The 12,562-nt window shown below is 44.7% G+C and overlaps 1 protein-coding gene across 1 annotated transcript in view; it reads left to right on the top strand.

The window, feature by feature from the left end:
- The window catches only part of ENTPD4 (ectonucleoside triphosphate diphosphohydrolase 4), a 43,012-nt gene extending 35,305 nt beyond the window's left edge, over window positions 1-7,707 (top strand). Inside the window, exon 14 of the mRNA XM_045457074.1 lies at window positions 7,671-7,707. Within this exon, the coding sequence (XP_045313030.1) occupies window positions 7,671-7,692 (22 nt within the window). The 3' untranslated portion in view covers window positions 7,693-7,707. The remainder of the gene's footprint in view (window positions 1-7,670) is intronic.
- Window positions 7,708-12,562: the final 4,855 nt, after the last annotated feature.

Raw genomic sequence — 12,562 nt, forward strand, 5'->3', positions numbered from 1 at the left:
AGCCTAGGGATCCCTCCGCAAGGACCTACCTCAGTCTTCAAAAGAAATCCCAAATCAGGGTTCCAAGGCCCAAACAACCTTATACTTTACATAGTTAAGTGCCCATGTTCCCCTGCCAAAGAACTCCCAGGAGGAGGGCTTGGCCAACTATTGGCCACAGGGAAAATCTAGAAGACCCTTGAGCTGAGAATGGTTTTTCAATTTTTAAAAGGTTGTTAAAAAAAAAGGGGAGGAGGGGCGCCTGGGTGGCGCAGTCGGTTAGGCGTCCGACTTCAGCCAGGTCACGATCTCGCGGTCCGTGAGTTCGAGCCCCGCATCAGGCTCTGGGCTGATGGCTCAGAGCCTGGAGCCTGTTTCCGATTCTGTGTCTCCCTCTCTCTCTGCCCCTCCCCCGTTCATGCTCTGTCTCTCTCTGTCCCAAAAATGAATAAACGTTGAAAAAAAAAATTTAAAAAAAAAAAAAAAAAAAAAGGGGAGGGGGGGAAGAATATGTGATAGTGTATGTGACCTGTTGAGCCTAAAATACTTACTAAATGTCCCTTTATGGACAGATGTCCCTTAAAGATGTTCACTGACCCCTGCGCGAACGACCCCATTCAAGAAAGCACACGCACCGCATTCTCTTAGTTCAGGAGGCTAGTTACCGTGTATGGGCACAAAAAGAGCTGGGCAAGAGCTGACCAGTTTTCAATCCTGAAATATTTGTGTGTGTACCAGAATTCCACTTCTTACCTTTCCCTCTAGGTTATTTTCAAGATCAGTTTTCCAGTAAGCCAGCAAACATGCGTCCCCCCACGGGTTGAAAAGGTGCTGTTCAGGAAGGAGGGCTTGCTGAGTTACGTTGAGAGGCCTGCATTCTCCAGAGGATCTCACGTGGGTCTTTCTGATGCAGGGGGGGCCGGGCTGAGAGGCAAGCACGGGAGGAGCTTATTAATTCAGGAGAGGAGTTCATAGCAATTAAGGGCTGGCCAAGAAGGCAGGGAACTCAGAATACTTGGAATAGAAAGCAAAAGAAATGGCACCCGTGGGATTTTCCGGCAGCCTCGTGGAAGAAAACGCCGTGTCGAGCCCTGCTGGGAGTGGCGCTACAGGAGACGCTCTCCTGTCGTCACACTGTGCGCTGCTGCTTTCCAGACCTCCAAGGACGCTCACAGAGATCTGGCAGTCCATTGAAGGACATCACAGTAACAGTACAAACATACACCTTTGTAACCCGTGCTGCTTGCATATTTTCACCCTCAACTGCTGGCCTTGGCGCTCCCCAGCCTGGGGGGGGGGGGGGGGCGGGTAAGCTGGAGAGGCTGCGTGTGGCTGTGCCTGGCCCCCCTGGACGGCTGGGAGGGTCACTCGTTCACACCTTCGCACTCAGGTTGGCAACCTCTTAGATGGACAGATATTTAAAGTTTAAACATCAGGCCTGCATAGGATAGTTTTCCTTAGAAGAAGCATGCATCAAGAAGCTTGGAAAGGCAAATGTGTTTTCTAAGCTTTGAAAAAAAAACACATCAGCTTTGGGGTTTTGTGTGATTATGTGCAATGCAGCAAAACTACCGACACGTAAATTATTTAGCTATTTACTTCTACTTGAGTGTTTTCTTTTTTATGGTACTGCTTTTCCGGTTCAGTAATGAATGATGTGCCCCACCAAGGAAAGTTCTTTGTTCTGCCACTGAGGTGATATTTTACAGTTAGGAGTTACAAAAACTAAGGGAGATCTTTAAATGTTTTTTGTTTTTTTGTTTTTTTTTTAATTTCAATGATGCATTCCATTCAGGATAAGGATAATGGCCTTTGGGGTGCTGCGGGCTCCGATGAGTTTCCATATTTGGCAGCCTCGTGTTGCCACACTCGCACACAGAAGGGTGTGGAGAGCCAGTAAAATGAAAGCTCGTCCGCTGGCCCACAGACCCTCTGTGAGCTTGCTTTCTTACGACCGAAGTAGGTTTTCCTCTGGTGTTTGAATCTTGTCACCTGTTAGAATGCTTAGTTGAAATGGAGTCTCAATTCGATACAATAAATTGTCTGAGTCTCACTGCACACCCTGCATTTGCTGTATTTACGTGCATACAGTGAAGCACGCTCAGTCTGTGTTCTGGAGGGAGGGGGTCTGCATGTCCAGCAGCTCACAAGCCAAATATTTCACAAGGAGAAATATTTACCAAGGTGTAATATCAACCCGTGCGTCAATAGCAAAGGCCTTTCGGTGCCAACTGTTAATAAGGTTACCATTTTAAGATATTAACTATAGGGGCGCCTGGGTGGCTCCCTTGGTTAGGTGTCCCAACTCTTGATCTTAGCTCAGGTCTTGATCTCCGGGTTGTGAGTTCAAGCCCCACATTGGGTGTGAAGCCTACTTTAAAATAAATAAATAATAAAATATTAACTCTGAATATAGATCAGAAAACTAGAATTAATGAACTTTTATGTATTTTTTCTTATAAGTAGTGAAATCAAATGCTAACCTTACATTACATGGTTCTGCAATTAGATCTAACCTTAAAAGCATGGGCTCATTTCCAGAGAAATGTGAATCTCCGTGTTTATGTTACTGACAACTATTAGAAACTACAATTCTTTCAGCTGCTTGAGACTGTATAGAGGTGTACCCTGGGGTGGGAGGAGGTGAGCCCAAGCCATAACCCAAAAACTGATGATGGAGACAGGTGGAGTGGGAAGGGGCCAGCTGTTAACAAAAAGAAGAGCCTAAGACATAATGTATGGAAGGGTGTGAGGGAATAGCAGAGCACAGTGGGAGTTCAGCGTGAGCACAGAAGCACGGTACTTGGAAGGCGGAAAGAATGGGATGATGAAGTTGAAAGAGAACTTGCTTAAATAATTTCTGAGGTAGGACAATAAATATAGGTCTTTGGGCCTGAGGGCAAATAAAATATTTAAGGCATCTAAAGATGTCGAAATTTTACTCCACTTGATTGACGAGAAGTAAGTACCTGTTTCCAACAGCTGCCCATGTCAACAGGGCTGAAAGGCCGTGGTTTGGGATTTTTGTTTACTGTCTGTTTCCATTTGCCCCACGAATGTGGAATGCACGGGAGGCTTTTTTTTCCACCCTGAAATGCTAATGGTTTGCACAGAGGGGTTCTGGCGCTCACACTGGTCTGGGAGCAGAGACTCCCAACGTCATCTGTATCGCAGTCAGACTGTCTTCTTATGGAAAGGTCATCAGAGGACAAAGCAGTGCCCCTTCACCCCAGTGGCCCGCGTGGCAGATTCTGCGATTTGCCTGAAGCATCAGCATCTGCGTGAAACCCAACACCTCGAGGTGTCCTCCCAGCCCCACCTTGTGTGAGCGCCTGATGGCCTCAGCCTGCCATCCCCCTCTTCTCAACAAAAAAGAAGTGACCGGTTGAGGCATTTCCATTTGTTCTTAAGAAGGTGTTAGTTCCCCCAGCAGTGTTGCCTCTTCCTATCAATATATCCATTAAGGTTGACTAAGCCCTGCCTCAGCCAAGACAGCGGCTTTGGCCTCCTATCTTTGCCCTTCACCCTTGATCCTGTTTGGCAGGTGAATTAGCTCTGGGCTCCAGACTTCACGGCCGCTTAAACGTTTCTGTCAACAGCCTGTTGTGTGTAAGAGACCCAAATAAGAAAACCCAGCCTGCAGAAGGATTTCTGCCCTGAGAAAAATGCTGAAAGCCCCTCACAGAACATAATGGGGGTAGTCGCAAAAGACAGGTGGCTTGTCTAAATGCATAAACTCAACGAAATGGAGGGAAAAGGAGACACTTTTTTCTTCCTGAAAAAAGGAGAAGGGGGAAGGAAGAGTTGGTCTGTGGCCAGGTCATGAGTGCCCTCCTCATTCCCCGTGTGGGACTTACTCTGTCACTGTATTATGATTTCTAGGAAGTACCCAGGTCTGTTCTCACAGGTTTATGATTGGTAGGGGTTTTTTTTAATTAAAAACTTTTTAATGTTTATTTACTTTTAAAAGAGAGAAACGGAGTGCAAGCAGGGGAGGGGCAGAGAGAGAGGGAGACACAGAGTCTGAAGCAGGCTCCAGGCTCTGAGCTGTCAGCAAAGAGCCCGACACGGGGCTCAAACTCCCGAACCATGAAATCATGACCTGAGCCAAAGTCAAACGCTTAACTGACTGAGCCACCCAGGTACCCCTGAAGCGGGCAATTTTGGAAAGATGAATCATACTCGTCCTGCCTGTGATTTCACGGCCTCAACTCCAAGAACCACACCCCACACTTTCTCCTAAAATTCCATCTTTTCCACCCGGCACAAGCTTTATCTATTACTTAGATTTGAGATTAAGACTGAGACACTTAAATGTTTTTGTCTTTTTTTAAGTTTATTTATTTTGAGACAGAGACAGTGTGAGTGAGGGAGGTGCAGAGAGAGAAGGAGAGAGCGAGAATCCCAAGCAGGTTTTGCACTGTCTGCAGAGCCCGATGTGGGGGCTTGATCCCACGAACTGGGAGATCATGACCTGAGCTGAAATCAAGAGTCAGGACACGTAACCTACTGAGCCACCCAGGTGCCTCAAGACACTTAAATAGGTTCTACTTAGCCTTGTTATTTTATTTTGGTCATGGCGGCCCAAGAAGATTTTCTGGAACTTCCCAGCCATTCTCCATTCTGTTCAAATAAACATGTTTAAATTACCTTCCACCTTTTGTGGCCCTGTGGTCCATCAGTGAGTGTGTCTGTTCCACCCTGACGACCCTCCTTGCACATGGATCGTGATGCGTTTACTTCACGTATTTGCATATTTAGAACTGATCCAACGAAGAACTACTTTGTGGCGTATAGTTCTTCCTCAATATTTGTTCTAATCAAAATCTAGTTTCTTGGTCACATGACCACTTCTGGGTGTCTACGGCTTGTGAAGCAGCTCTTTTTACAAAGCTTTTATTCTCCGTCTGCTTTCTTCTTTCAGGATGGCCGAGCTCCGCTCAGTTTCAGCACCACATGCAGCGTGATGTGCCAGGTGAAATGGGGTCCCAGGCCTCTCTGGAATCTGTCCACTTCCTCCCTCCCACCATGAAGTTTGCTAAGGGAGTGTTGCATTTTATGGCTATGTTTAGCAAAACTTAGGAAAAACAAATTTACTTCAAGTGCCTTCCTTTCTTCTCAACCCAATCACTCCTTGAAGAAAAGGAAAAAGAAACCCCAGAATCGGGTAGAAATGAATAGGGGCCAACTTAGATGGATGTTTCCCAAAACCCAGCATAGAGGAAGGTAGTTTCTGTGTATTGATCTTGTTCTAAGCATAACTTCAGAATTTTTTTTTTACTCTAAATTATCCTTACAAGTCGTCACCTTTTTACCCCTCCGCTCCCCCGCGGAGCACCCAATGTAAGAAAGAATGGATTTAGAAACATCAGAAGTAAAGATTTCTGTTCAGCAGCCATCACAATCAAAGCTAACAGATGGCAGACTAAGAAGGCATTTGCAGTGACTCAAATTGACAAGGGATTAATATATATTTACAAGATTTCTTGCAAACCGGGAGCCTGGGTGGCTCTGTCAGTCGAGCGTCCGACTTCAGCTCAGGTCATGATCTCCCAGTTCATGAGTTCGAGCTCCCCGTCGAGCTCTGTGCCGACGGCTCAGAGCCTGGAGCCTGCTTCAGATTCCGTGTCTCCCTCTCTCTGCCCCTTCCCCACTCATGCTTTGTCTCTCTCTGTCTCTCAAAGATGAATAAGCATTAAAAAAAAAAAAAATTTCTTGCAAATCAACAAGAAAAAAGGAAGAAGAAAATGGGCTGTGGGTCTTAGTAGATGGTTCACAGAAGGGCAGACCCAAATGGTTAACAAGAGATCAACGAAAGAGCCAGAGAAAATCAAATGAAAACAGAGAGCCCCTCAAATGCCAAACTAAGTGTCGGCAGTGATGTGGGGACTGTGACTTAGGTATAAACCACTGCAGGCGCTCTAGAAAGTGCTTTACAGTTGGTGGTGCTTATGTCCAAGTGCCAGTGCTCCCCAGGGAAATGTCCGCCTGGAGCCACGAGGGAGGTACAAATGGATGCTTTCAGCAGTGTTACACAAGTGTCTGTTGTTGGAGGCAAGCAAGGTTTTGGATAAGTGAAAGGGGCAGGTGCCTACTGTGGAATACTGGGCAGCTGTTAAAATCAATGAACCAGGGGCACCTGGGTGACTCAGTCGATTAACACTTCTGACTCTTGATTTCGGATCAGGTCATGATCTCAGGGTTGTGGGATCGAGCCCCGCATTGAATCAAGAGTCAGATGCTCAGCACGGAGCCTGCTTGGGATTCTCTCTCTCCCTCTCCCTCTCCCCCTCCCCTGCTCTTGTGCTCTCTTAAAAAATAAACAATGAACTGGAGGTAAGTACGTCAACATGGATGGATCATAGAAATAGTGTTGAGCACTTGACAAAGAAATGAAATGTGTAGTCTAATGCCGTTTATGTAACTGGCACAAAATACTGTGTCACGAGGGAACACCTCTTGTGACTGTGCAACATTAACATGCATGTTGTGAGGACACAGATTGGTTATGGAAGGAGGACAAAGAATTGGTTATGGTTTTAGGCTGACCAACCACACCTATTTGCCCAGGTCGTTCCTGGTTTTCATACTGAGAGCCACACGTCCCAGTAAAGCCTCAGATCAGGGCCAACACGGATGTGCACTCCCACGCTGTCCTTCAACATGGCAGCCTTAAAAAAAAAAACTTCCACAGAATCCAACCAGTTGGCTCTCCATTTCACTCAAGGGAAGAACCAAAATTTTTCTAATGGCCTATAAGCTGCCTGATATGCTTGCCCCAACTCCGCACCTCTCTGACCACTGTTAAGTTCTCTCTCTGACTCTCTCCGCTCCCACCCCACTCTCCCCAGGACCTTCAGTGACAGCTGTCCCGTGAAGGGCCACCTGGCCACCTACTTAAAGCTGACTTCATCCCTCCCCAGCACTTTCCAGCCTCCTTACCCTGCTTGCGTTTTCCCCCCATGGTACCACCTTCTAGCCTACTCTACATTCATTATATGCATTGTGAATCTCTCCACTAGAGTGCAATCCACAGGGACAGAAGGTTTTCATGTTCATTTTGGTGTTCTATCCCTGGTGCCTGACACCGGGTCTGATACACAGTAAAGGCTCAATAAACATTTGTGGAACGAAAGAAAAAAAGATCCTTGCAGGAAGGGGTAGCTGTGGGCTGAGAACTGAGGAATATGCTGAACACCTTCTGCCCCAGCAGGGCTCAGACTCCTTCCTTTACTGGAGGGAAAGAATGTGCTTCCTGTACAGAATCATCCAAAAAGCCTAATAATGGTCTGCGATGTGCCCAGCAGGCTGTTTAAACACTTTATTAGTGTGCGTAATCCTCAAGACAACGTCATGAGGAGGTGCGTTTATTATTCTCATTTTATAGGTGGAGAAACAGACATGGAGAGGTTACATAACTTGCCCACGGCTACACAGCTCATAAGTGTGGGGCTGGGATTTGAAATCTGGCAGCCTATTCTAGAGTTCCACTAGCCAATAAGCCAACGTGGCCAGGCCTAATTGAGAGGGGCTGTAAGTGCAAAATATACGCCAGATTTCAAAGACTTAGCACAAAAAAATTAAGTAAAAGGTCTCAATTTGTTTATATTGGTTACCTAAGACAGGGTAATATTTTGGCTATGTTGAGTTAAATAAAAGATTAATGCCACCTATTTTTACCTGTTTAATAGGGACGCTAGAAACTTCAGTTAGACCAGCAGCACCAGTATCTCAGAGGCCTGATAGACGTGCCAAGTCTCAGGGCTGGACCGAGACCTCTGGAACCGGATTCTTCATTTGACAGGGTCTCCAGGTCATTGGACAACGCGCACTGAAGGTTGAGAGTGCTGCTCTAGACCAGGAGTCAGCACAATTTCTCACCAAAAGGCCAGATAGTAAATACTTGAGCTTCACAGACCATAGGACTTCTGTCCAAAACTTACTTCACTCTGCTTTTGTAGTGGGAAATGTGTCACAGACCATATGTAAATAAATAGGTGTGGATTTGCTCCAAAAGAATTTTTTTTCTTTACAAAAAGGCAGTGGTAGGCCAGTTCTTCCCATAGGCTGAAATTTTCCAGCTCCTACTCTAGACCCTACGCTGTGCTGGGGCTAATATTAAGAAAACACATCCTGCCTCCAAGATCCCATTCTCTGCCTTTCGTTTCCTTCCAGACTCTGCTTGAGAGTTATAGCCCCTGATTTCTGCTTCCTACCAGGTGTTACTTAAGTGTCCCCAGGATCCTAAAACTCCTGTCTGAGTATGAACCCCTCGTTCCCCATACTTCCTCTCTCTATGCACCACCTTAGTAACTCAGACCAGAAACCTGGAAACATTCTACATGATTTCTTCCTACGCTCTCTCTCCATCTAATCAGTCACAATCAAGTATCAGATCTACCATTTTTCTTGGATAAAAGTTTCCAGGTGCAGCCTCAGTCATCTCATCTGGATAGTTTCCCCCTAGAGCCTGAAGGGGGCATCCCCTGATCAAAGACTCCCGCTGAGCAGCTGCCGAAAGACATGTCGCCACCTGGTGGCTGCTCTAACTCCCATGCTCTCTGTATGAGAACCTGAACTTCCCCACTGAAGAAGCTTTGTATCCTTTGCAGCATAATCACCTAAAAGTACTCATTTTCTCGGTGGAAATCCAGAAATGTGTGAATTGTACAAAGTGATAAAGATAATACATACGAAGTTTTCCAGGCTCTCGCTTTGACTCCACTGTGAGTAGGGAACCAAAAGGATGTGATCATGTGACCAGGTACTTCCCCAGTTCCCCGGGGATAATGCTGGGGGGTTTCTTTTTCTATTTTTTTCTTTCTTCCTCCCTCCCTTTCTTTCTTTCTTTCTTTTTTTTTTTTTTTTTTACTTGAGAAAGAGAGAGCACGAGGAGGGGACAAGGGTTGGGGGGGGGGAGAGAGAGAGAGAGAGAGAGAGAGAGAGAGAGAGAGAGAGAGAGAATCTTAAGCAGGCTCCACGCTCAGTGTGGAGCTGGATGCAGGGCTCGATCCCATGACCCTGGTAGCATAACCTGAGCTGAAATCAAGAGTCGGCCGCCCAACGGACGGAGCCACCCAGGCGCCCCCACACCGCTTGCTCGCCAGAGCAGAGGCTGGCCTGAGAAGATCTGGAGAGCGGAGGCTGAGCACGACAGACTCATCCTTCACTCTCACACAAACGAGTCCTAACCGTGGTGATGAGGTGTGAACGTCAGGCCTGCAAGAAATTCACTTCAGATCAACCCCTTGGAATAGCAGGCACGTTAGATTCCAGCGGCTGCCCTAACAAATTACCACAAACTCAGGTGGCTTAAAACAGAAATTTACTCTCATGGTTCTGAAGGCTGTGTGCAAGGTGCTCACAGGGCCACACTCCCCACCAAGGCTCTGGAGAAGGGTCTTCTCCCTGGCTTCCTGTGGTGGCCCACAATCCTTGGCGCCCTTGGCTGTGGCAGACATCCCTCCAGCCCTGCCTCTGTCTTCACGTGGCCTTCTCCTCTGGGTCTCTTCTGTGTCTTCAGATCTCTCCTTAGAAGGACACTTATCATTGGACTTAGGACCCAATACAGTCACATTTTAGTCCATCCCATCCACCAAGACCTGATTTCCAAACAAGTCATGTTCACATGTCCCCGTGTTAGGACTTCATATCTTTTCAGTGGACAGAACTCAACCCACAACAGCAGATTATTTATTAAGCATCTTCTAGAAAGAAAGGGTTCTTGAAATGACATGGGTAATTGGACCCCTCAGAAATGTAGGGAAACCAGTGTGAGAAATGGGCAAATTTGCTATCACCGTAGATTTTACCACACTTTTCCTAGTTAATAGATCAAGCAGCAAAAGTCAGTTTACTACACTTGAATAACATACTAAGCAAACTTAATAACTGAACATTTATAGAGCACACACTTTTTAAGCACAGGTAGAACATTTAAAAAATTTAAGCCTAACAGGGACACCTGGGTGACTTGGTGGGTCAAGCATCTGACTCTTGGTTTCGCCTCAGGTCATGATTTCATGGTTTGTGAGTTCAAGCCCTGCATCAGGCCCTATGCTGACAGTTTAGAGCCTGCTTGGGATTCTCTGTCTTCCTCTCTCTCTGCCCCGCCCCCACTCATTCTGTCTCTTATCAAATGTTTATTAAAAAATGTTTTTTTAATTTAAGCCTAACAAATTTTGAGCAATTCACTTCACACTGACCGTGTTTTCTGACCATAATATCGTTACATCAAATTAATAACAAAAGATAATTTTTTAAGCTCTTAGTATTTAAAAAATTAAAACACAGGGGCGCCTGGGTGGCTCAGTCCGTTGGGCATCTGACTCTTGATTTCAGCCCAGGTCATGATCTCATGGTTCGTGGGTTTGAATCCCAAGCAGGCTCTGTGCTCTCAGAGCAGAGCCCAGCTTGGGGTTCTCTCTCTCCCTCTCTCTCTGCCCCTCCTCTGCATGCACACTCTCTCTCACTTGCTCACTCTCTCAAAATAAATAAACTTTAAAAAAAAAGAATAATTAGGGGCGCCTGGGTGGCGCAGTTAAGCGCCCGACTTCAGCCAGGTCACGATCTCGCGGTCCGTGAGTTCGAGCCCCGCGTCAGGCTCTGGGCTGATGGCTCAGAGCCTGGAGCCTGCTTCAGATTCTGTGTCTCCCTCTCTCTCTGCCCCTCCCCCATTCATGCTCTGTCTCTCTCTGTCCCAAAAATAAATAAACGTTGAAAAAAAATTAAAAAAATAATAATAAAATAAAATAAAATAAAAAATAAAAAAAAGAAAAATTAAAACACATTTCTAAGCAACTTGTGTGCCAAAGAATAAACCATATTAAGAATTAGAGAATAATTAGAACTGACCATTGATGAAATACTACATCTGAAAACTTGCTGGGTGCAGCTAATGTGCTTAAGAAGAACATTTATAGCTATAAAATGTACATATTAGAAAAGCATAAATGGCAAAATTTAATAAATAAGAAAAAAAGGATAGTAATGAAAAAAAAATAGAATAAGGCAAATAATAAGCATAGAAATAGAGGATCAGAAAAACCAAAAGTTTTTGCTTTGAAAGCACTGATAAAATGGGGACGCCTGGGTAGCTCAGTCAGTTAAGCATCTGGCTTCGGCTCAGATCTTGCAGTCTGTGAGTTCAAGCCTCACGTCAGGCTCTGTGCTGACAGCTCAGACCTGGAGCCTGCTTCAGATTCTGTGTCTCCTTCTCTCTCTGCCCCTCCCCCACTCGCTCTCTGTCTCCCTCTCTCAAAAATAAACATTTTTAAAAATTTTTACAAAAAACACTGATAAAAATGAATGAAACTTTAGCAGAATTGTTCGTGAAAAAAAAGAGAAGGCACAAATAAATTTTACAAATAACATAGAGATATAACTACAAATAAAGCAGATATTAAAAAGATAAGAGAAAATTATAAGAATATTAATGTCACTAAGTTTAAAAAGTTAAGTAAAATAAATCCCATACAATTACAACTTTTCTAAAGCTTATTCAAGAAGAAATAAGGAACTTGAAAAGTCCTACATTCAGAAAAGAATGGGTTAATAATCTAAAATCTTCTCTTTGGGCCAGGTAGTTTTATAGGAAAATTCTACCAGTGTTTGAAGAACAGATAATTCCCATCTTACGCAAACTCTTCCAGATAATGTGAACTAGAGAGAACACTCCCCAACTCCTTCTGTGAGGCTAGTCTAATGCTAAAACTAGAAAAAGACAGCAGGAAAAGGAAAAACTAAGAAATGTATTTCTGTAATTGAACGTCTTAATTAAAGACAAAGACCGGGGCACCTGGGTGGCTCAGTCAGTTAAGAGTCCGACTTCGGCTCAGGTCATGATCTCGTGGTTCATGGGTTCGAGCCCCTCGTCAGGTTCTGTGCTGACAGCTCAGAGCCTGGAGCCTGCTTCAAATTCTGTCTGTCGGTCTGTCTGTCTGTCTGTCTCTCTCTCTGCCCCTCCCCCACTCTCACTCTCTCTCTCTCTCTTTCAAGAATAAACATTAAAAAAAAAAAAAGACCATATGATCACATCCATAGATACAGGAAATGTATGTGACAATATTCAAGATAACTATGATAATAAAAATCTACAGACAAATAAGGAACCGAAGGGGGCTCCCTGACCCTGATAAAGGTTATGTACCATAGCCTGCAGCCAGCCTGATTTGTAATGGTGAAAAGTTACACATTCTCCGTACAGTCAGAAACAAAACTAGGATTCCCACTACAACCACCTCTATTCAGCCTCTCGCCAAATGACCAAGTCTGTGCATGAGGCCGAGGAAAACAAACAAAATTATAAGAACTGGAAAGGAAGAGATAAAAGCATCATTTTTCATAAATAACATGCTTGCCTACATGGATTCTGATAAAAGAATCTTCATTTATTAGAATAAGAAAGCCAGCAAGGCTTTAATATCAAAAGAACAATTGCATTTTTATGCATTGGCAACCGAATTAGAAAAGTAATTTGAAAAATGCCCCTCATAATAGCAATAAAAATATGAAGTGCTTGGAATAAATCTAACAAAAGATGAGCAAGACCTTTATGGAGAAAATTATACAAATTTAATGAGAA

This window comes from Leopardus geoffroyi, chromosome B1 (genome assembly GCF_018350155.1).
Source record: "Leopardus geoffroyi isolate Oge1 chromosome B1, O.geoffroyi_Oge1_pat1.0, whole genome shotgun sequence".
NCBI lineage: Eukaryota > Metazoa > Chordata > Mammalia > Carnivora > Felidae > Leopardus > Leopardus geoffroyi.